A 25,668-nucleotide genomic window follows, 5' to 3' on the forward strand; every position below is an offset into this window, starting at 1 on the left:
TTCATTTTCATTTTCGTTTCTATTCATTTATTTTTTGCCATGTGAATGGCTTATTTTTTGTTTCTTGCTTTTTTTTATGTTTTTTTTTTGTTTTGTTTTATTTGTTTTGATTGACAAGAAAAGTGAATTAAATGCTCAATAAACGCCAACACCTCTACTTTGATTTTACTTTTATTTGACTTTTTGTGGGTAATTTTTTTGTCACTTTTTGTTAGCTTCATTTTTTTTTTTTTGTTTAATCCAAATAAGAAAGTAAAACTTTTTGTGCAAATATAAAATAAAGGAAATTAATTTATTTTTTAACTCAAATATTAACTTTCAATATGGCAGTGCTTGCCAAATAAGAAAATTAAATTAATTTAATGTAGTTTAAAAAATATACGCTATTTCGGCAAAATATACATAAATTAATATATCAAATTATAATCTTTATATTTTTGTATTTAATCTAAATTTAATCTAAATAATATTTAGATATAATACGTTTATTTAAATATATTATAAAAAGCAACAACAACAACAACAAAATTCTCAATAGATTGGGCAAAAAATATTCGGCGTAGTTAATTTAATATCTGTATTTAAGACGCAGTATATGTATATTAAACAACGAATTAAATCTCATATAATAATTATTCTTTCTTTTTAATTTAGCTATTTTATTAATTATAAATACTTAAAAAAATTAACTAACAGTTACAACAATAGTTGTTTTGTTACTAATACATTTGTTATTATTTCTCTCTCATCGTCATATCACAATATCGTCTTATTTGACCCAATACGTCATAATTTTCTGTTTTGCGTTTTCATATTTTTTAGCAATTGCTATTTTATGTTCCTTAGCATATTACTTACTTACTTCAATTGAATCAGTGTAAAAATATATGTATGGGATGTTTATTTCAATATGAAAGTATTAAGTTCATTTAGAAGTCCCCGGTTATTATGAATTTTGTGAATTGTATTATTATGTGCACTATTTCTGACTTTGTAATATTTTTAACTGGACTCTTTATAGGATTTCAGCGTTAGATATTGCTGCTAAGGCCTATATCTGCATTCCATGTGTAAAAGCCGATTTTAAAATAGGCAAATACACTTACAATTTACTTTCAAATGAAAAAAATTTAAACCCAGAGGCGTATAGTTTGATAGTATTTGCAATATCCATATTGTTATATATAACATGTATGATATTGATCTAAACAGTAACCTCACTTTTTTAACTTATGATATATTAATCGTGTTGGTAATGAATATAATCTAAATTGATTTCGAATAAGTAAATTATATTAAGTCGTATTTACGATTTTAAAGCTACTTTTAAAACTAAAATGGTTTTGTTCATAACAGGAGTTCCAAGAAAGATTCTAATGGTACCAATAATAATTATTGTGTTATTATTATATTATCACTCAAATAATTGAGTGAGCCTGATCCCGGTTGCAAAAATAGAAAGAGGAAGCATGGGTAATTTTATTCCGGTGTACTAACTAATAAGAAACATAAAAATATTACGATGTATTAAACTATTTAAGTCAAAAACTATATTGAAACTATATTGAAGCACATATTTTCAAACTTCGAAAAATAATAGATATACTATATAATACATAATATATAGTACATAATATATACTATATCCAGCACTACTGTAGGGATGTGTTACATACAGCAAAGCCTCAAATACTGGCTATTAGAAGACTATTTAAGATTTCATCGTATATTAGAACAACATACATATACAGAGGTCTAAGGATCGACGCAGTGAAAAAATATATCAAGGACAGAGCCCTAAAATTATTCACAAAAGTTGATACGTTGCCCAACCCCGCCCTAACAAACCTTAAGTCCACCTCAGGATCCAGAGCAAGATATGCTAACCTACGGTCCGTCATTAGTTAAAAGATAAATAAACAATAATAATTCTAGTTTAGTTAAAGCTTAGTGTGGGGTAGGGATAAGCCCCCCAGACACAAAAGAGTAAAAGTGCGCAATAGCACTAATTCTAATCACAACAACAACAATATATAGTATATAGCATATAATCACATATTCTGAGAAATTTATTTAAAAATTGGAGAAAATTGTAAATGTTAAGCAAAAATTGATGAATCAAATCCTTTTATAATTTTTCTTAAAGAATTTTAAGAATTCATAATATTAAATTCAATTTTCTTTTTGGTATTGTGTATTGTTAGCTTTGGAAGGATAAAAATTTTTGCTTAACATTTGACAATCCATATAAATTTCAATTAAGAGCACAATCAACTATTTTCAATAAATATTTCTTTTTAACGAAATTTTTTCCTCTTGCAGATTTTATTTATTATAATAAAAATACGAAAAAATTCAAAAAAAATTCGAAAAAAATTGGTAAAATTCTGCAATTTTCGACACACAACTGGAACAATATATTTAAGTCTCTGTTTTTGCTTTTATTAACGGATAATGCGCTTTTCTCTGCTCAACCAACAACAGAACTTTCAACAAAATAAACAGAAAATGCACATCAAACTTAATCGAACTCAGCATAGAAATATCGCCATAGTAATTTGCCTTTTAGTAGCTGGAATCACTAAAACAAATGCAGGTAAGTGTTTAAGCTCGAGCAAATGTTTATTTATTACTTAATATCAAAATAAATAAAATATTCAATCCAATGAGAATGTATGCAAAATACAATTAAATAATAAGCTTTAATAAAAGTACTGAGGGTATTTGAAAAGTTTCACTCACGAACACGAAGCACAGATACTTCATCGCGAAAATATATTTTTTTTTATATTATTAATACTTCCTCATTAATTAATATTGTTAAGAGTTGTGACACTGAGACCTTCGGGTCTATTGTGCCCTCTTCTGTGTTTAGAATAGGTCGCTAAATCCTGTTGCGTCAATAAAAAGTAGTATGGAACCTACTTTATAGAGTTTTATTGTCTCTTCCGTAAGAATATACATTTACAGGCGCGCAGGGAATTTTAGCAGCACATGTATGGCCAACTCCTTATTCTCTTCATAGAATCTACAATTTCCATCCGTATGTATACCTAGTTGTGTAAAGTGATATTTTAGTGTACGTTACCCTGTTAGGATAAGTTTTATTTTTAATAGGTTCATACAATCCTGGTATCTTTTATTGTTATAGGTAACAATAAGTGATTTGGATTGTGTGAATCCTAGTATATTATCCCAGTAATTAATAATTCTTTAAGTCAATTGAAAAAAAATAGTTGTCATCACAAGAATTGTCATAAATATTTCCGTTTGGAATGTCACTTTATGTGTACCCACAAACGAATCATATACAAGTAATATTCTCATTCTGGAAAATAAATAATCATATAATCAACAGCTAGTCTCACAAAAGATTTCGACAGATCAATAAATGATTGTAGTTCACAAGGTACCTTAATGAAATCTGAAGCCCACTTATTATGTGCAACTGTACTATATACAGTCACATTTGGAAATAAATAAAATTTATATTTTATTCCGATAATTTGAACACATGCATTGATTAACAATGCCCCTTATTCTGACTCCTAGTGACTATCGAGTTTTATTTTGATCCGCCGAATCCATCGAAAAAGGAATACTTTAAAGTCTGATGTACTGTTTGCAGTACTTTAAAAAATTTTTCCTTATGATGATAAAAGTGTACAGAGACAAAATTGGAATAATATCGATAAATTCACAACAAAAAACCATTTTGAAAATTGAATTTTTCATAAATATTTTCTCACCAAATTTTTCGAATATCCCTCGTACATACACAAGAATATAAAAAAGTTTAAATTAAATTTTTTCAAAAATAATAAAATTAAAATAATCACTTCTGAAACAACACATAACGCGATTTAAAAGCATATTTAAAATAAATACAATTTTTTATCATATTTTTCTTTAATCTGAATGTATGCCCGAATCTGAATGCATAATCCTAATTAGCAAACTGTTTTAATCTCTAGTGCATTCGAGCTAAAAATAAAAATACGGGGTGTTCCCACTAAAATAATAATTTAGAAAACAACATTTGGAGCCACCAACCTCAAACGGTTATATATTTCAAAGTGGCGGCAATACTTCCCTTTTATTTGGCATATAGACAACGATAGACAGTGATAATTCTTCTTGATAGTTGTTCATACTGTTGTAGAATCTATTTTCAGCCTATATTCCATCTTGAATATTCATTATCGTTGTGTTTTTCGACTTGAAAGTAACTGTTAAACATAATACCGTCAAACTTTCATAAATTGAAGTACCACTTTGCAAAGAAAAGGTTGTATTTAAGGATACATCGAGTTAAAGAATTTTTTTTATAATCGTATGTAATGTGCTCTCTAAACCCTATTGCACTCTATTTATTTCGAGTTATAAAAAATCTGAGTTATAGAAGTTCGAGTTATGGAACTTATGGAGTTATAATTATTAACGCCTTCGAATTCATGTATTCCAATTTTTATCATAACAGTTACTACTTTAACCGAAGATATGATCATCTATTTTGTTTTGCTACAATTTAGACTTGAGCCCGTTGGATCCACCACTACCTTTTATAAACAGCAAATCTCTTCGACTACTAAGTATAGTGCAAAAGTGTCTTTTAACTAATAAAATCTTCTTAATTTCTTCTTCTTTACCTAAAATTGTGTTCTCGTTTTGCATTTTCATTTCAATCTCCTTCTCTGCAAAAAATTATTTTTCTTATAATTATGTGACAATTTACCACAAGTCTAGACACACACAACCGCACTAAATTCTTTCCGAACATAACTAGTTGCAAATATCATTTTTCTAGTAATAAAAGGAATATAAAAAAAGCTGCTCAGCAATTTTGCTTGACACAAGTTGACAGTGTCAATAATGTCACAAGTCTTTTTCATTATTAATTTTAAAGCACAAAATTGCACATTTGCGCCAACACAGCAAGGTTTCTCTGGATGTAACCTATTCTGTCAGCCTGTTTAGCTCTATAGTCCCACACCTCACAGTCTCACCCAGCAAATATTGCAACAATTAAAAGGACATCAATTAGAGCAGTTAACAGCTGTCATTTGTTTCGAGCTCGTATTACGTTTCCTTGATGGAATTGCACTAAAGCAACACACGCCGCAGCATCCACAGCATCCACAACTCCTTTGGTTCCTTTCTATTAGCAATTATTTTATCAAATGATTTGCCGCAAATTTTTTTCACATTTTTATATTTTTTAATATTTCATATATACATTTTGCAAAGAGAAATTCTCTTTTTCGGTATGTCATTTTATTTTTATTTTATTTATTTTATTCTTTTTCTGCTTAGAAATTTTTTTATTCCATGAAATTTTTTCAGATTGAAGGCATTTTTATCATTTTATTTACTTGCTCGCTTGCTTTCAGTTGACAATTAATCAAAAATGACAGCGGGTTTTGATTATTTTTATAATTGTTTTTCATTTTTTCATTTATGTCATTTTTTCACATTTTTCCCTTTTAAAATTTTCTTTCTCTGCATTTTCCATGAGTGTTTGTTATACACGTTAGAATTAGCTTAAATGATTTTTCCGGAAAAATTTGGAAGCAAGATGAAAATTACCAAAATTTATGAAGAGATTAAAGTCAAAGTTGTGATTTATATGATTGGCATGTGTTATTCTCTTTCAGAAACCGATTTGATAAAAAATTAAATCCATAATATATAAACTTTTTCAGAATATCAACATAATATATATGTAGTGATATTAAATGTGAGTTTGAAGTCCGCATCAAGACCTCACCATAGAGTTTCTTAAAGTTTCAAGTTTTATACGACCACTTAATGGGTCAATGGGTTTATCAAGGGATCGTAAAATTAAAAAAATAAAAAACAACTAATAACACTTATCATTCGTATTTTAATATAAAACTCAAATAATAATTAATTTTGCTTTATATCACATTTTTCAAAAATAATTATTATTATGTGCGTTTTACTTTTTCACGCACAAATAACTCATACACTCTTGCCTTTATTTCAAAATACACAAAAATAATTATTATTTTTTCTTTTAAATATAGTTCTTAGAATGATAACTATATACTTTAAAAAGTATTTATATAATTTTTTCTTGCTGCTTTTTTTCTTAAAATTTTTTAAAATAATTATTATTTTCGGTTCCTGGGTTTAAGTGATTTTTTTTTTTATTCATAACATATGTCTTAATTACGTGGTATCTTAAATTAAATAAAATAGAATGGAATAATAGTTAACAAGATTTTGTGGTTAATATAAAGCAAAGCATTGCAACTAACTACTTGCCACTGACATTAATCCATTTCGACCACCGTGTGATGCACCACATGGCTGGCTTTGAATGTTTTTTAATATGTTTTAAAATGTTTTTATTTTAGTTAATGATGAAGTAATTTTTTAAATAAATATTAAACTTTTCTCGTTTATTTTAACTTGTTTTATTTTACTTTCTACTATCAATATTTCACCGTAAAATTTTAAGTCTGAAATTGCAAAATAAGTATGACATTTTATCTCGTCAGACATATCGTCATCATCAATCCCTAAATCTCCAATTGAAGCATATTCCCTGTATCCTGTATACTGTATCCCTTTATTTCCAATTGAACATATTATTATATTATTATATATAATGTACATATTCATATTACACGAGTACACTACAATATACCATATACTATACAGTACACTTTACTACGTTCGGGTTTTGTTATGAATATAATTAAATACATATTTCTTGGAGATGAAAATCCCATCCAACACTAGTCTCAATTTTAAAACTAACGTCAATAAGTGAGCCCCGATTTACATAAATATTATACATCAATAAATAGGTGAAGGTTTAATTTAATTTGGTATTAAGTTTTGAAAAAATTTATTTTCTCTCTAAAAGAGAGGTCTCTCTCTGATCTTCAAATTTTGCCTATACCTCTATTCGTTAAAAAACAGCATATCACATGACAAAAGCAATAATAAAAGATTAGATTAATAGAAAACGAAATAGGAGGATACACAACGCTATTCAAGTGCATTGCAGTACATATATATTTATATATATACATGTATGTATACTTATACATACATATCTACATTTACATATATATATATATACATATATATACATATATATGTCTATATACCTATCTCTATAAATCTCTATATATGTAAATGTAGATATGTATTTATAAGTATACATATGTATATATATAAATATAAATATATAAATATATATTATATATATATATATAAATGTATATATGTATGTATAAGTATATATATGTGTATATTAATGTTTTTGTCCATCTTGACGTATTTAATATATTTATGATGACTTAAATCTGAAATCAAATAAAGTCGAAATATTAAGTCAAAAAAATTAAATTTAAATTAAAATTATTGGGAAATAATTCAAATTGTTTTTTTTTAACTTTTATTTTTAACTATAATAAAAGCATTGATCAATTAGCCTGTGACAATATTATATTATAAAATCCTAGCGTCATAGTTTTTAATTAAATAAACTATATTATTTATACTATAAAATGAAAATCGAAGTATCGTAACTATTATAAAGTGAGTTAAACTTTTTTTTTTTTGAAAAAGAATATGTAATAATAAAAATGCCATATACTATTATGTTGTCTGTCCGTACAAAGCAACGCACTGCTTGCATTGCGAACTACACACGTTAGCATTAAGACTGAAGCTTTTCAACTTAAACGATGCATAGTTTACGCCATAATATATTATTTTCAATCTACAACTTAATACTTAAGTACTTTTAAAAATAATGTGGCAACATTCTTGCAATTCCTTAACAGTCATTTGTCTTCATGCAGACGAATACGAATAAGTGAACGACTCAAAGCATACGACTGTTTTTCACCTCATTACCCGCTTCACTGTTCCACTGGTGCACTGCTCCACTGCTCCACCTCTCCAACTCTCCACCGCTCCACCGCTCCACTGCTTCACTTTAAGACATTAGCCTTGCTTGCCGCGTGAGAAGAGTACATTTACGTCTCCACAAATGACAAACTGTTATTTAAGTAAACCACACAACGATGGATAAGACCTTTAAGACACATTATTGCAAAGATTTGCCCTTCTCGCTGATTCTACTTCAATATTTACAATAAAAGTATAAATATTTATTGGTTTTTTGTATGAAGACAAATGAACACATAAGGAAGCTTTAAAAAAGTTATCCAATACATTTTAACTTTTTAGTATATCCTTCTTTATAGTCGAATATATCCAGAATAGTGCTGGGCAGAGTAAAGCAAAGCAAAGCAGAGCAAAGCACAGCACAGCACAGCACAGCAGAGCAGAGCAGAGCACAGCAGAGCAGAGCACAGTAGAGTAGAGCAGAGCAGAGCAATGGGGCATTTAAAATGTTAGCAAATTAATGTCACTCATACGCCACCGCGCACCGAATGCAATTCTTTGCAGAATGTAAAGTTCATGTAATAAATTGTTTTGAAAATAAGATACTGCCACTTATGCATACATTTAAGTTAACTTTATGCATTTCGCATCATTTTGGTCTACAATGTCACTTTCCATTTATGACAATTGCTACCATTTTCCATATCAAACTATCGCAGCGGTGAAGATTTCCATTTTCCACTATTTTAAGCTTTTGTTCCGGTCTTTTTGTCAACCCTGCTCACTGCTCACTGCTCACTTTCCTTTTATATTTGCACGCTTTAACTTATGACGTGCTTCGATACTTGACTTGACTTGACTCGACTTGACTTGACTCGCATTGACTTGAGCTGACTTGAGCGGAAAAAATTGCTGTGTTTAATATGCAAAAGCGAACGCATATGTGCTAGTTGAGCTGTGTTTATGCATATGTTTATCGCTGCGGATATTTTAAGTTACGTGTTGGCGTGTATTCAGTGTCAAAATATGCAAATCGCTTTTCCTAAGGTTTTCACGTACAGATTTTTTTCCTGTTCTCTGATGACTTCTTTACATGTGCAATGTGCTTAAATATTTTGCAAGCTCGTAATTTTTCTCAACGGGAATACTTTTGCTTCTGAGCAGCACATGTACACCGTTTTGCTGAGACATGTGTTTGTATGTCATTGTGGCATTCTGGTATTCTGGTGTTCTGGTATTGTGGTATTGTGCCAGCATAGACAATACTGCACCGGAAGTAGTAGTAAATTTCATGCTTTGATATGTGTAACAACATTTCAGCTGCTTGTTTTGAAATTCAGATTTATTTTTTTCTGCTGCCACACATGTAACATGTGTGTATCTAGGAATTTACCTTAATACTTTCCGACGTTTTTTTTTTTGTTCCTTTCTGTGAATATTTGTGCATTTTTTTCGTACTCTCTTCCACACTTTCTCTTCCTCTTTTGTGTCCTTAACAAAAACACTTTAAAACGTGTCTGATATTTTAATACTCGCAGACCTTAAAACATCTTCCAATGTTTGCCTGTTAACACTCCCTTGAGTGTTAAACTATTATAACTTTTTTTCTTTTATTTTCAAATTTTCTTTTTTTTTTTTTCTTCTTTTAAAATTAGTTTAAGCTATTGTATTTTGGTTATTTAATTTCCAAAATGTCTATTACGTTTCATAAGTGTTTCATTCTATTTGATAGATCTAATGTTCATTTGTCTTAAAAGTATGAAAGACACCAACAATATGTCACTAGTGAAACCAATCAAAAAGTATTAATCTGTCATACTAGATTTATGATTAAACCACATCTATTTCAAGCCATTTAATAGATCTAATATTTATTTATCTTCAAAGTATATCTAGTAGTATCAATTAAAATTTTTTTATATTAGATTTATGCTAAAACCATAACTACAGTCAAACCTCTCTATAGCACACCTCCCTATAACGAATTCCCCTCTATAACGAAGTTTTTTGCAGGCACCAACGAATTTATTATAGAGAGGTTTGACCGTATTACTGTGAAGTATCTCAGGCCATTTGATATATTTAATATTTATTTGTCTAAAAGTATAGAAGCATACATCAATCTATCATTAGTGAAAGAAATCATTAAAATTAATATTTTATACCCGATTGATGGAAGATAGCTAATTGAATAGTGTATGTATTAGTATACTTCTTCTGTTTTTTCTTTTTCTATTATTGTGGTGAGGTGGTGCATCGTCAAACCCACCATTGTCGACATAATCTTCCAAACATATTACTATATATTATATATTAAAATGTAATATACGGGCTAAAATACCCTCTATTTAGAGAGAGATTTGTTCTTAGACCTACTTCGGCCGAGACACAGCGATACATTGTTGTGATACGTGTGTCTTAAAACAAATGTTTTAAAATAAACTATAATTTTTGCTTAAAATTAACGAATAAAATTAATATATATATTTATATATTTTATTTGTTTTGATATAAAGCTCGGCATGATAATTGATATAAAAATCGGCAAAAAAACAAATATTTATAGAAGATAAATTTTGTTTTCCAGTGAAAAATAATGAAACATATTAATATGCATTGATCTGTCCGAAAACTCACTATAAGATCAATATAGATCTCATTTGGATATCTGCGAGACCTCTGAATGAGATTGTTTAATTTTTTTTTTTTACATTAAAAACCAAATTACGAAATAATAATATTTTCTGATATCAAAATATCTACCACCGATTATAAATAACTGTTAATTTTATCAATTTATGTATTAAAGTTGTCAACAATTTTTACAAGACTGGTGATGCTGTGAGAGGTACATAACGATTTGAAGTTTCTTTAGTGATAATGTTCATTTGCTTCTTAGTAAACTATGCTACGTTAAATGAAGAGAATCGAGAAACGAATCCTCCTCCAGTAGCTAAGAAAGCTGTTTTGAACCTTAAGTCAAAGAGCAAAATTGTCAAATTTGATACAATGGAAAATCCATAACTAATTGTCAAAAATAGTTTTCTCAATGGTGTAGATTCAGTCTGGAGAAAATGCTTCAAAATTCGAAATTGGCTAAAATGTGACTCAAACCATCTAATCTGATCACTATAGATACATCATCAACTGTGTAATCACTCTTAGAAATCAAAATAAATAAAAATCAAAAATTATAAACTTTTTATTGTATTCGATATAATAGTTTTTTTTTTATATATAAAAATTATTCATTCATCAACATTTCTGATTAAAAGATAATTGAATACTTTTATTTCTAGGACACTTTGAATGTCGATAACAAAATGCGCTTTTATTTTTATATATATGCTATATTATGTATTAACAGCACGTCATCTTAAAAAATCTGATTAACTGCATTTTATACTAATTTAAAGCAGTTATAGACAATAAAAATTGCTAATGTAAAGCATATCTGTGCAACCTAATAGCAATTTAAGAATAATGGAATAGTTTTTTTGCTTATTTTGATGTTTTGTCTTTAGAATAAATCATTAGAGTTTATTAGTCCGTACATAATTTTATGGACTACAAGTGTCAAGCTTGAATTTATTTAATTAAATTTATTTTGAATTTATTTCTTATAGAGGTTTCGAAAAGTATTAAACTACAACAGCAAAAATTCTTTTATACAAGAAGGTTTTACAAAAAGTTTTGAACTATATTGTATTACTTTAATTAATTGAATTTTTGGCTGACCATACAACTATTTCAAGTATTTTCAAATACCCATCATCAGTGGTTTTGAAAATAATTCTTATATATAATTATTGTTAAATAATAACATGAGACTGCAAGTACCAGGGGTTGGTGTCGTGTCCTGCCAAATGTGAAGCTTAGAGCCAGCGTTCATTAACCAACTGACCCAATGCCGTACTTGACTTTTTATGTTGGCACATTTTTCTGGAGTTATGTGTATAGAACCTAATCTAGGAACATAATACTGAGAAAATCATGCTAATGTTACTCCATTAGTTAACGTTCAACTCATCTGGGTTCCTGATCATAGGGATATTGCGAGCAACTGCATGGCACATGATTTTGCCAAGGAAGGGGCTCTTCTCCCTGATATTCACGTATCAGATATAGACGTTCCACCTGGTACAGCTATTAAACAAAACTATCTAAACATAGCCAAGCAACAGTTTTAGATTTCTAGGTTGATTTGGTTTAATTTGGACAAAAGACGCACGAGTCAGCTACTCCAGCTAAAGCGGAATCTGCTCAGTACTACGATATCGGTGCTGACGGATCACTGCTTAATAGGGAGGCATGCTATGAGGCTAAGTCTTTCTTATAATGACCTTTGTCGCGGTTGTGGCTCTAAATACGAGAAGGCAACTGTGTTTCATCTCATGCGTCAGTGTCCGTCTTTAGCTAGGAGAAAATAAAAAATCTTGGAGGCCCTTTTTCTGACCGATCTGACTGAGCTGTCATCCTACAAATTTAGGGACCTAGTCAGATTCATAGCACTGTCAGATTGGCTTACCTTTACCTAATGCGAGAGGCATTGACTTTTCTGTTTTTTAGATTTTTTTTAACTGACCTTTTTGTCTATGTACGAACAAACGCTATTCCTGTCGTACTACAACGGACCATTATTACACAAGGTCACCACTTCAACCGAAACTATTTCATTATTTATTATTGTGTTATTTAATTCGATTTTTACGTCTATATAACATTATTTTTACTTAAATAAAAACTGTGGTATTTAATAGAGAGTTTTCGAAGAGCAGTGAAAAAACCTCTTAAATTACTTATATAGTAATACAAAAAAAATTTTTGTTGTTGTAGTTCATTACTATTTGAAGTCTCTCTTTTATTATGTTATCTATTCGTATACTGTTATCTGAAAGTATCTAAAATCAAACTTTTTCTTTTTTTTGAAAATACATTAAGCCACTGTCAACAATTTTGTAACACATTAAGTCTGTGAAAGGATGAACAAGTCCATCATATGGTGAAATGGTGTTTCCATATTTCTACGGATTTTTAAAACTTATCCAAACAAAACCTTTACACATTTCTGCTTTAAAGTACTTAAAGGACAATTTATATGTATTTTATTGTAAATTTGACATGTATATGTATGTGTGTGTGTATATATGTATTCAAATTGATATTTTATAAATAAATTTCTAAACCATTTGTTACCAAATGAAGTAACTATATTTTTTTCGCATCGTTTAAATGGTTTTAAAAGTTTCAAGCATTCGCCTATTTTTCTCCCAAATTTTCTGCTTAAAAATTCAATATCTAATCTAATTTGAGTTTAAAAGCACTCGAATTGATTTTATTCCACCGGAATACTGCCGGAATACTGGGTCGTCTGCCAGCAAACATATTGACTGTTTTACATGGGAATATTTAAATTTAGTTTGCTTGTACAAAAAATTTAACTACAACTTCATTTTTAAGCAATTTTGTTACACAAAACGAGAACATAAAACGTGTATCTTTCGACTAAAAGGACGAAAGGTAACAAGTAAACTGAAAGGAAAACACAAACAAAAATACGCTAAAATGCTTACGTGTACAAAAGAGTCCCAGTGGCGTCATATAACCCAACTAAGGCAATGGATGTGTACGAGTGTAAAATGGTAGAAAACCACTAAAAAAACACAGCAACAACAATGCCAACGACGAAAATTGGGCAAAATACTGAGGCTACAGATTTCTTGTCAAGCATAAAAACCCTTAAAGGATCAACGATGTAACCAAGCAGAAAAATGTTGCAGGTTAATTTTTTGATTCATTTTTGCAGGATTCTCTATATTTCTATTTTTTGTTTTTTTTTTTGTTTTATTTTGTTTCTTATATTTTTTTATATAATTTGATTTTTTTTATTTCGGTTTCATTTGTGTGACGCAAAGCGGCGTTTCTATTTGTAGACAGACAGAATTTTTATTGCAAAAATATTATCTAAAAGCAAATCTTGAAAAATTAATTGAATGAATTTTGCAGTGTTTCACAAATCACAAGAGAATTTTTATTAAGAAGGTTACCAAGCACAGTAACGTAATACCACTGCATTACCCTAGCACTACCAGGATAGGTTGAAGAACGAAAATTGCTATTAGGAACACTTAAAAATAAAACTTTAGTTTAATTTAAAACTTTTAGTTTAATCAGTTATTATATATAATGTTATCCAATATTATTAAAAGATTGTCTAACTGGGGAATTGTTATTTCTCTGACAGCCAGACTGCTCTTAAAGCTCTGTCTTCTTAGACTTTCAAGTCGAAACAAGTCCTCTAGTGCTACGAGCTTGTAAAGTTACTTTAAATCGTGACAGTTGAAAACAGTTCGTTATGGCCCAATGTTCCCCTGGGAACAAAATGGAATGAAGAAGAAGAAGTAGACAGTTACTTGCAGCTGGAAACAAGTAAGGAATTCTCCTGATGAATGAACGCAAAAGCGTATTTGTCAAGAAATGTAAACAGCAAAATCAGCCTCCAAAACCAACGAGTTTTAAGAACATTTTCATATGTATTCTGATGATGCATTCTAACCATAAAGACTTGCAAAATTTGTTAAGATTTAAAATTTGTATTTCCATTCATGATTGATCTATATTTACTATGGCATCTTAAATGTTATTACTTTTCCCGAAATTTTTTTGGCAACTGCAATTATCTGTTGCTAAGTGTATATAGCACCTTGCACCATTGGCTGGAGTAAAGCCGTGGTATCTTTCTGCGAAAACTGAGCCGTTAAACGAGTTTGCCACTAAACGAGGCGGCCGTAAACCAAAATATGGGTATACTGTCTAGTAGGTTATTTGTGCAGTTTGAAAATATTTACGACAGTCTTCTACCAACACCGCGTTATCAAATCTCAGAATGGTTATAGGCTCCTCGGGATGGTATGCAGATCTGAGGTCAATTATTGGTTAGTCTGATGAAGTGATAAACAATTATACAGTTAAGGCGTAAAGAGAGATTATAAAGAAACCTCGCAGTTGATAGAGAATTGTTCAAGTGCACTGACTTAACTAGCTTCAACATAATAATAATTTCATCTTTTAATAATAGTAGATACAATTGAATTTTTGATTTATAGTTTTTATGTAGCAAGTAATAATTTATGCTATTTTTCATAATTACAAAATATGGTTCCATCGAAAATGTGGCACAAAATTACTGGTATTTCGGAAATTACAACTGTCATTCATTATATTTTCTTAGTAAATTGCAGTTGGAGCAAATGTGTCAATGCCATCCTTTATACCTAAAATGTATACAAGTAAACCTAAAATCTCCATATTTCGCATATCCTCTGTGGTTCCAAAATTAATAAAACCAAAAATGTGCAAGATAATAAAAACATGACCATCCATTTCAAGTCCAATCAATTCATCCCACCAAATACAATAAACGAGTTGCTCTACAAAAGCTTTTTTTTTTCTTTTTGATTTTTGCAAAATAAACATGAAAACTGGAAAACCGAACCACTGGGTAAGTTCACGGATTTCGAGAGTGTTGTCCATACATGCAAAATTAAACACACAGCACATAACATAGACCAAACAAATCCGTCCTCACGTTAAAAAGCTTAACCGTTTTCATGAGCCAAATAACCTCCATTTACCTAACATGTCAACATTTGGACGAAAGGCTAAGTGCATGTCGCCAGTGCAAAACCGCGCGGCACGCGGCGTTATGCCAGCCGTATGTGCGGGAACCTACCCGCAAAATGTTCCTACCTCTGACGTAGGAAGAGGGAAAAGTGTTTTCCAATTTTTTTTTTATTTAGTTTGATGTGGTTTAATTTTGTCAACGATTTTGACCCTGTAATTGTGGCGAATTTTGGTGCAAAAGCCGGAAGTGGCAGTGGCTGCACTCTCATTGTGCGCTGTGTATGTGCCACGCTTATTTGAGCGGAAATGTTGGGTTGCGGTCAAAGCGTACGGAGTATTGCCGCAGTTGCCGCGGTTGCCGCAATTCTCTGTAATTCAGTGCGTGCATTTATGCAAAACAAACGCGCATACACGCGAGACCGGGCAATTTCCCATTTGATGAATTGAAAGCACTTGCAGCAACGCGATTTTGCATTTATGCGCTTTTAAATCAAAAAAAAAAAAAAAAACAAAAAAAAAACTCCAAACGTAACGAAACGCGCTTGCGGTTTTAGTAAAACTCGACTTAGTATCTTTTTTCACTTTTAAACTATTGAATTGTTTCGACTACATTTGCTGGTTGCTGGATTGAATATCATGAAATTCACTCAGATATATTTATTTATCTTTTAAAGTCTTTGTTACTTCATTTGTCATCAAGCTCGAACCGATTTCAAGCTCAAAAGATTTTAGAAATAGTCTAAGCTTTTTGATTCTATTAGTTGGTTGATTGATTGCAGTGTTAGCGCCGTACATCCATTTCTCTTCAAGTAGCCCATATGCGCCCAGTCATCAAAATTTCAGCTTCAAAAACAAAGTGCGCGATTGTTTAAACAGATTGTTTTGTGAAGTTCAATGTTTGGAAGATCTGATTGTGTCAGTCCACGCACAATCATAAGTGCGTGAACTTGTATAGTGGAAAGTCTAGATATTGCTTGGTCCGGATATTTGCAAAGCTTGTACACTTATGCCGCAACAATGACATAGTTAAGCGCATAAAAATTCAGCAACCTCGCTAGTTTTGTCATATCGTGCAAATGAAAGTAACTGCTACGGCTAGAAAGGTGTTTCATTCAGTACCCACTGGTGGAAAATGCAGTAGAGCACGTTCACATCTTCGGTAGAAGGAGCAGCTCACCAACCATATGAAGGCACTCAATAGTACCAACTGGCGAACGACAAGCCAATGCTCGGACTGGCTGGCAAAGACTATTAGATGTGTTCAAGAACGACTTACGTCTGTAATGGATGGCTACTAGCCAATGACTTGTCAGAGCTACCAGTGGTTTTACTATCAATAGGGTTTTCTTTCTCGATAAATTATAGCTAAGCCAAGTTAGCTTAAAAGATCAGTTAATGGTACCACTAGTTTTGCCACCTTTAACAGTTTCGTTCTCAATAAATTATAGCTTGGCCAAATTAGCTTGGATGTTTAACAACCGATTGTATTTTGTATTCCGTTGCTCTTAAAACATAATAATGGACACATTTTTAGGACCTGTTAATAAGATCAAATAAAGATTTGTTCTTTTGATGACGATGTCTTTGATCCTTTTCAAGCTAGTTTAATTTCTATGAGTTCACTTAAAAGCTGTTAAAATACATAAAGAAATGAAAATTGCGTATTAAACTTATTTTGGTCTGAAATATTATCTAAATAAACTTCGATTATCTGCTAATTCAAAATGCAGATTTTGCCTTGCAGATAAGGAGACAACTATGCATATTCTTTACGATTGTTCAACTTTAACAGAGCATAGAAAAAATTTGTTTCATGTGAAATTTCAGTCAGTAGTACAAATTAAGAGCTATTCTCCAGATTTAGTTCTGGACTTTAAGGCTTTAGAAGGTTTTGTGTAATTAAAAGTAAATTTGATACAATAGGACTCTCTTTGCCGCAGAACCACCTGTTGAATGAGTTCACACCACTAATTTTAATAAGAATAAATAATATACTTAGTATTGTTCTTTCAAGATATAATAAATACCGGAAAGGGACTTTGAACAATAGTGAATTGTGACAACAAAATTTTTAATTATTTTTGTTGTCAAAAATAAATAATTTGTTGAATGAGTTCACACCACTAGTTTCAATAAGAATAAATAATATACTTAGTATTGTTCTTTCAAGATATAATAAATACCGGAAAGGGACTTTGAACAATAGTGAATTGTGACAACAAAATTTTTATTTATTTTAATTAAATTAAATTTTTAGCCGACCATACAATTGTTTTGAGTAATATATTGCCAATACTTTCAAAAAGAATACTATCAATGGTTTTTTGACAACACTTGAAACAGCTGTACGGTCAACTAAAATTTTGATTAATTGAAAATAATAAAATTTTGTTGTTACAATTCACTACTGTTTGAAACCTCGCTTTTAAATCCAATTGTTTCTATTAAGTGAAATTATGATTATTATTGTAAGAGGATGTGGCACTGCGACAGTCGAGTCTATTGTGTCCCCTTCACGACTTAGAGTAGTTCTTTAAGCCCTGTTGCGTCAATAAAAAGTAGTAGAAACCTACATTACAGAGTTTTATTGAATATACATTCCTAGGAGCCTATTTCGCATGTGCATTAGCGCAGGACATTCTAACAGCACATGTATGGCCGACTCCTCATATTCTTCACAGAATCTACAGTTTACATCCGTCAGTATACCCAGTTTTGTAAGGTGGTGTTTTAGTCTACAGTGCCCTGTTAGTATTCCTGTGATGATTTTAAGTTTTTCTTTTGATAAGTTCATACAATACTGGTATCTCTTATTGTTATAGGTAACAATAAGTGATTTGGAATATTTTAATCCTGGTAATCCTTTTTATTCTGATTCTTCTTTATTTTTATAAGAGAAAAGAGCGTACAATTTCCAAGTCCACAATGAGGTCCCATTATCGGTGTGGCTGCTTTCCTTTCCTGACTAGTTTGTTCGCGTATTCGTTTCCACGTACGCTAGTATGTAAAATAATCACTGCTGTCATAACTGATGTTAAAATCAAATTTAATCTTAATACAGGAGGAAGTTCTCTAAGCAATAAAGTATTTAGCATATCATTTAAAAGAAATTTTTTTTGAGAGGTTTCGAAAAAAAGAAATAAGAACAATATTTTTGAATTTATAATGACCGAGAAAAGGATTTTATTGCGAAAATCTTAAATTTACGCAAACTTTTGTGCAAATATTGAATCGTAAAATATAATATAAATAAGTATATTTCTATCTTTAACTAGTAATATAATACAGATTCTATATTCTTTATTATTCAACTTGTATCTGGTTAAAAAAAAATATTCCGACAATTAAATTGGTAGCTAAACATGGATTAACCCTCAAGTTGACTGCTGTGAAGGGTCGTGCAAGAAGTTGAATAATTTGGGAGTATGAAAATAGAAAAACTATTTATTTCGTAGAAACTTGGTTTCCAGATAGTGTCTCGATACCAAGTACGCTCTTCTTGTTCTGCTATACTATTAAGCAATTCGCATAAGAATAAGAAATTTTTTATAAATGCTGCTAATAAAAACAATTACGAAAAAAATATTCATAAATGCACAAGTGAGCTGAGTGGTTGTGAGAAGAATTTGCATTTTCTATTTCTGAAATTGTGGCTTTCAATTTAATCAACGTCTGTGCAGTTTCCTCAAATTCTTGAACTACTGAATTGAAATTTTTTTTTTTTTATTTTTTTATTAAGCAATGTTTATATTAGACAAAATTAAGCTATAAACTGTCATCGAAATATTCGTACCAGGAAAAGAAAAAACATGATTTCTTTTTTTTTTTTTGTCGTCAATGAAAATGCGCATAAAAACGTTTAAATTGCAATTTTTACAGCTACTTTTGCGAAAGTTTAGCGTTTTTAAATTATTTTGTGGTTCGAATTTAGGAACTTTTTTTCAGATTTTCTCAGCGAACACAATTGAGTTTAATGGGGGACCACATTAAACGTGTCATAACAATATCGTGCACGTCTGCCTTCGTTTGTAATCTAAATATTTGTGAATTTACTAAGTGCTTATGTGGCATTGGGAACTACTATAATCCGACAGATATGGATACATCCAAACTGTCTCACTGACTATCTCACTGACTGTCTCACTGACTGTCTCACTGACTAACTAACCGAATGACTGATTGAATGACCGACTGACTGACTGTGCATTGACTGTCTTACTGACTGATCGACTGATTGAATGTCTCACTGACTAACTGACTGAATAACTGACTGACTGCTCACTGACTGACCGACTGCCTGACTGCCTGACTGCTCACTGACTAACTGACTGATAAGTATGCAATTTGCGAGTAAATTGACATTAAATTGTCGTTGAACGAAAAAGAGTAAAAAATGTTTAGAGAACTTTTAGATTTGAAAACTATAAAAAAGTCATTCACTTCTATTTTTAAACTGTGGATATTTTGCATGCTGCAAAAAGAATGTGTTGCATTTCCTTGGAATTGCTCTCGTTACTTCAAACATGAACTGGTGTACTGCACCACTTAATCTCTTCCACATGCGGCACGTTTATGCAGTTTTATGTGTTGCCACCAAGTCAAAATACGACCAAGAATTTAGATGAAGATTTATACATTCGCTTTAACTTAAATACTGCTTAAGAGAGAAACAAAAAAAAAACAAAAAAAAAAATAATTTATTTTATAGGAGCAGGGAGTTATAGCGTATTTATATATGCATTAAAAAAGAAGCAAAAAATAAATAAGAAAAAACTTAAAAAAAAATATTTATTACTTATAAAACAATGAAGTACTAAAACCAAATAACAGCACAGAAAGTGTGACGTAGATTTATGAAGTTGGCTCAAATGAGTTATGAGTTGTAAATTTTGTGTAATGCTATGAAAGCAGCACAATATTACACAACATTACACACTATGAGACTAACACAGAGTCAGGCAGGCAAAAGTAGCTTAAGTTTATTTACGACTTTCTGACGTTCAAATTGATGGTGCGATCAACCGAAGCTAGTCATAAGGACTCATTAAAGATGATGGCTTAATTGCAGACAATTCAAGTTTATTTGGTATAAATATGTTTTCATATAAATATTAATTAAATATGAAGCTGTAATCATGTCTTTTAATATTTTGGAATCAAGTTGTTAATTTCCAATAAACTGTTTAATTAAAAAAGATTCGAAACTCGATTTAGTGCTCATTTAATCAAAACACTTATCTGAGTTTCAATGAAAATAAATTGACAATAACTGACATATGAACAATACAAGCTATAATTTTTAGCTTTGCTATAAATCATACTAAAAATTTACATAAACATGTTCATTTCTTTTGAAGTGATTGCCTTTTTAATCACAATGTTAATTAACATAAAAATATTTTATAATACAGTAAACGCTCGATTATATATGTAATGACTCTTATCGCATAACTGGAAAAGATTTTGTATTATAAAAATTATACACAATAATATAGCTAAGGAAGGATTTACTTCTAATATGAAATTCCATATAGACGATAGTGTGATAAAACTTAGTAAAATCGGTTCCAAAATGTCTGTCGGCCATTCGGAACAACAAAGGATTGACAATTAAATACTAATAACTCGATTATTACATCCTTAGCATTGTTGTTCTGATTAGTAAAATCTGCTGACCATTCTGAACGAAATTTTAATTAGCCGATTAAAGAATATGGTAAATATATTTAATGTAAAAATATTAAAAAAAAACATATTTAGTGTATTTTCGTTAAGTTTAAGGTACATTTATATGAGACAAACTCTTGTCCGATTATTTAATGTAGCCACTGTATATACGCTTTTATACAGTGCCAACACTACAAATGCCATGAGCGGATCTGATACTATCAAAACCTATATGAAAAACATAACTGCTGCCCATCTGCCGATTGAGTGATGAAAGGTGAATGCAACTCTATGCAACAATACCGCTGGTTATTATTATTATATGATCTATATATGGATATACTGTATCTCACAACTTAGTAACTTACTGTTCACATAGAATTTAATAAACAAGCAAAAATAAATAAGATATATAGTTTTAGTGCAAGTGGCACTAAGAAGACTTAATGGAAAATCATTATTTGTCGTGGATCTGACGCCCCTAATATTGCTAATTAATTTTTTATTTGTAACTAGACGCAATTCATAAATAATAAAAAACAAAAAAATCTGACGCCCCTTACTATTTTCCGCGTTAAGTCATCATTCCAAGACGCCTACTTCTTATATTACACAATGTGTTAGAATTAAAGTAAGGCAATCCAAATTCGGTATTTTTTGAAACAGTAGAGATAATTAAATAAATTTTTCTTAAATAGAGAGAGTTTTCAAAAGAATAAGTTTTTTTTTGAATGTATATTGAGTCCAGTCGATTTAACAAAACTCCTTCTAATTTGAGCCCAAACATGATCAACTTTTACATATTTTTAAATATTTCAAAAACTTAATAGATGAAAAAATGAAATTTGGAATACAAAATGTTTATACCATGTCACTAATATTCAAACTGTATCATTCAACTAATATATTATTAAGAGGCTTTTTTGAACAGTAGTGAACTACAAGAACAAAATTTTATTATTTTTAAGTAATTGAATTTTAAGAAATCTATTTCTTTCATCATAATTGGCATTAAAATCAAATTTTATAACATTTATGTATATATATATATATGTTATATATATATAATCCATATAAATTATTCCTAACTACAACTTTATCGCCTTTAATAATAATTTATATAAATTTTAAATTTAACATAAAATTATTAATTAATTTATACAAAATAATAATAATTTATATAAATTTTATAATTAACATAAAATTATTAATTAATTTATACCAATTAATAAAATTTATTGTAAATACATTAATTAAATCAATTATTTATAGTCCATAAAAATAATTCATAACTACAAATTTTTTCCATAATTTTAAATTTTTTTTTAATAATAATTTATATAAATTTTTTGATTAACATAAAATTATTATTTAACTTATAGAAAATAACAAAACTTAATATAAATATATTAATTAAATAAATTATTTATATAATCCATAAAAATAATTCTTAAACATAACTTTTGTCCCCTTTAGTAATATTTTACAAAAATTTTATACTTATAATAAATTTATTAATTAATTTATATAAAATAACAAAATTTAATATAAAAATATTAATTAATTAAATTATTTATAATCCATAAAAACAATATTTAGTAAAAATTCAAAATTTTAATTTATTTATATTTTACATTACAATAATTATTAACTGATACTTTACTAGGTTAGATTAATAAATATCTATATTAATATAAATATTTAATAAATAATAGATATCTTTTAATTTGGACTCAAAAATTATAAAATCTAGAAATCGGTAACGATTTATACATTTTATCAAATTAACTTCAATTAATATTCCATTAAAAGATATTGCCAAATATTTAAATAATTTATTAATTAATATTTATATATCAAACAATTATTATATTAAACATATTTAATAAAGTAATTTACATATTCATTCCACCCTTATATAAATATATACATATATAGAATATTTATAAATTATTTAATAATTATTGTTTCAAATTATGAAATTTATGTGAGTGTGTGTGTATATATAGCCTTCGTATCGACTATATTTTTACTTAAAGAATACAGAGATATAATAAAATGTACTTTATTATTGACATTAGTTTTGAAAACTTTTTTCGAAAATACCTAAAGCAATTAAATTGTATGACTTCAATATTGTGAGAGCTACCAATTGAGAGCTATTGTCGATATTGGTAAAGCGTTGCTTTTAATAAAGGAGGTTGCTTAGAGCAGACAGAAGAGGTAAGAATAAATCATTATAAGATACATCAAATTTCAGCTCCAAGTCCAGTATTAAGAATCGTTGTCCATGGAGCAGCGAAATAAGCTTTTATCGTAGTGTCAATTGATAATAACAAAAGATGCAGACTTTGATGCTGTGTGAACCAAATTTAATACAATACAACAGAGGGATGTGATTGAGAAAAAGAATCCACCCTAGAATCTCATCCTGAAACTGAAACCCGTTTAGGCTGGTCTACGGTGATAACAATACCACAAAAAAAAATTCCATAAATATATTATTATACAGGAAACAATTATAAAAAACATAATGCTCTATTAAATATACTTGTATTATTTATTTTTCAAGAAGCAAACAATTACTTTACCTAAATTTTATCCAAAAAAATATGGGACATACTTGTTTGATATTTTGACAGCATACCCAAAAATATAAAAAAAAGAAATAAATAAATTAGAAAAATAAGCTACTTATGTCACAATTTACAAATGTAGCATCAAAAATTGTAAATAATTAAAAAGTATAAAAAAAAGAAATAATGTAAATGCACAACAACCGGATATATTTTAATTTCCGCTCGTTAAATTTATTCATTAGACTCACTTAATTTCATGCGGCCGTTGTCTTTGCTTTTAATTTTTACTCTCCTTCTTCCTCTTTCAGGAAAAAAATAATACATCTTGTGTTTCCAGTAGAAACTTGTACTTTGAAGTGCCGAAATTAATTTAAGTAAAAATTTTTAAGCGAGCAAAACTGTTTGGACAGTTTTTTCATAGGCATCCAAACCAAAGGACAAACACTACCCCCACTAAAAATTTCAAGAACTAAATTAGCCTGCAGTGGGTCAATCTAACACAAAATAAAACATTGAAAGAAGAAGGGAAAAAAATTGTTTAAAAAAAAGTGGCATATTTAAATTACAACAGCAATTTGCATAAAACAGTTAAACAATATATATGAGTACGCAAAAGTACTTCAATTTTATCTTCACGCCCAGGCCCGCCCTTTCATCACAACAGACCTCACAATTTTACAATTTTTGTTGCGCCATTTTACAAGCGCTTCAAAGAACCAAACTACACAATGAGCACCAAATAAAAATGTCCTTTAGCTTTCAGCACTTTTTTGTGTAATTGTAGCCATTTTATGTTCTTAAACAGTTCACAAGACACACAAAACAAAACAAAAAAACAAAAACAAAAAAAAAAAAAAATTCACTGCCAAAAAAAAAAAACCCGGCAAGGATAAAAGAAACGTTTAAGTGAAAACAAAAACGAATACGAGATGGAAAAGGAAATGAAATGAGGTTGAGGTTGAGGTTGAGGTTGAGATTGAGAATGAGAAAGAGCAAGAGAAGAGAAAAGGCAAAAATTTAAGTTGACAAGAAGTAAGAAAAAAAAAAAAAGTATTAATTGAATTGTTTAACGGTGATTTACGGCAACAATGAAAAAGTGCGTTAAATTAAAAAATCAAACACCGTTAAGCGGAAATTCCTTTCCTGCCTTGCATTGCCTTGCCTTGCCTTGCCTTGCCTTGCCTTGCCTTGCCTTGCCGTACGTGGGCGGAAGTTAAAAATTAAGAATTTCGTTAACGGAGACAAGCACCGACATGAACCGGTATCTGCACGTTTTTTAACGAATTTATAATATTTTGAATTGTTAATGAAGTCACTCGTTAAAAACAACAGAAGCTACGTAAAAAGCTACGTAATCTTTTCTTTTTCTCTTAAGTCCGCTCAAAGATAAAAATCAAAACACCAACAAAGCAAACTAAAGTGTAGAAATTACCATTCGCCATTTTAATATCCTTTTTCTTTGAATTGTTTTTAGACAACCACAGTTTAACAGATTTGCAGTGAAGGGGAGTACTGCGATGTGCATAATTTGAAGAACACATTCACAATTGATAATGTAATTTCAATTTAAATTCAGAACTGATCAATAATTCCTTGGATTTTTTCTTCCTTTAGACGTGACTAGTCCATTGGTGCACGCGAATATAAAATCACAGGATATTCCGTAACTTTAAGGGAACTTATTATTTTTATCAGAACTATTCTACCATATATTATATTTATTACTGAGATTTTATTTAGTTTAGTAAGATTGTATGAATATAGTAGGGATATAAATCCATCCACAAATCCATAAAAACGCGCATTTAAGCAGCCATTCAACAAAAACTCACAAATCTAAACATTATTGTTGTTATTGTAATGTTGTTGTTGTTGTTGTGGATTCTTGAGTTTGTGCTATTCCGCACTT

The 25,668-nt window shown here is 29.6% G+C and overlaps 1 protein-coding gene across 1 annotated transcript in view; it reads left to right on the top strand.

Moving 5' to 3' along the window:
- The first annotated feature begins 2,328 nt into the window (after positions 1-2,328).
- The window catches only part of LOC119687516 (mucin-5AC), a 60,420-nt gene continuing 37,080 nt past the window's right edge, over positions 2,329-25,668 (top strand). The window contains exon 1 of the mRNA XM_038101850.1: positions 2,329-2,596. Within this exon, the coding sequence (XP_037957778.1) occupies positions 2,455-2,596 (142 nt within the window). The 5' untranslated portion in view covers positions 2,329-2,454. The remainder of the gene's footprint in view (positions 2,597-25,668) is intronic.

Source organism: Teleopsis dalmanni, chromosome X, assembly GCF_002237135.1.
Source record: "Teleopsis dalmanni isolate 2A chromosome X, ASM223713v2, whole genome shotgun sequence".
NCBI classification, from domain to species: Eukaryota; Metazoa; Arthropoda; class Insecta; order Diptera; family Diopsidae; genus Teleopsis; species Teleopsis dalmanni.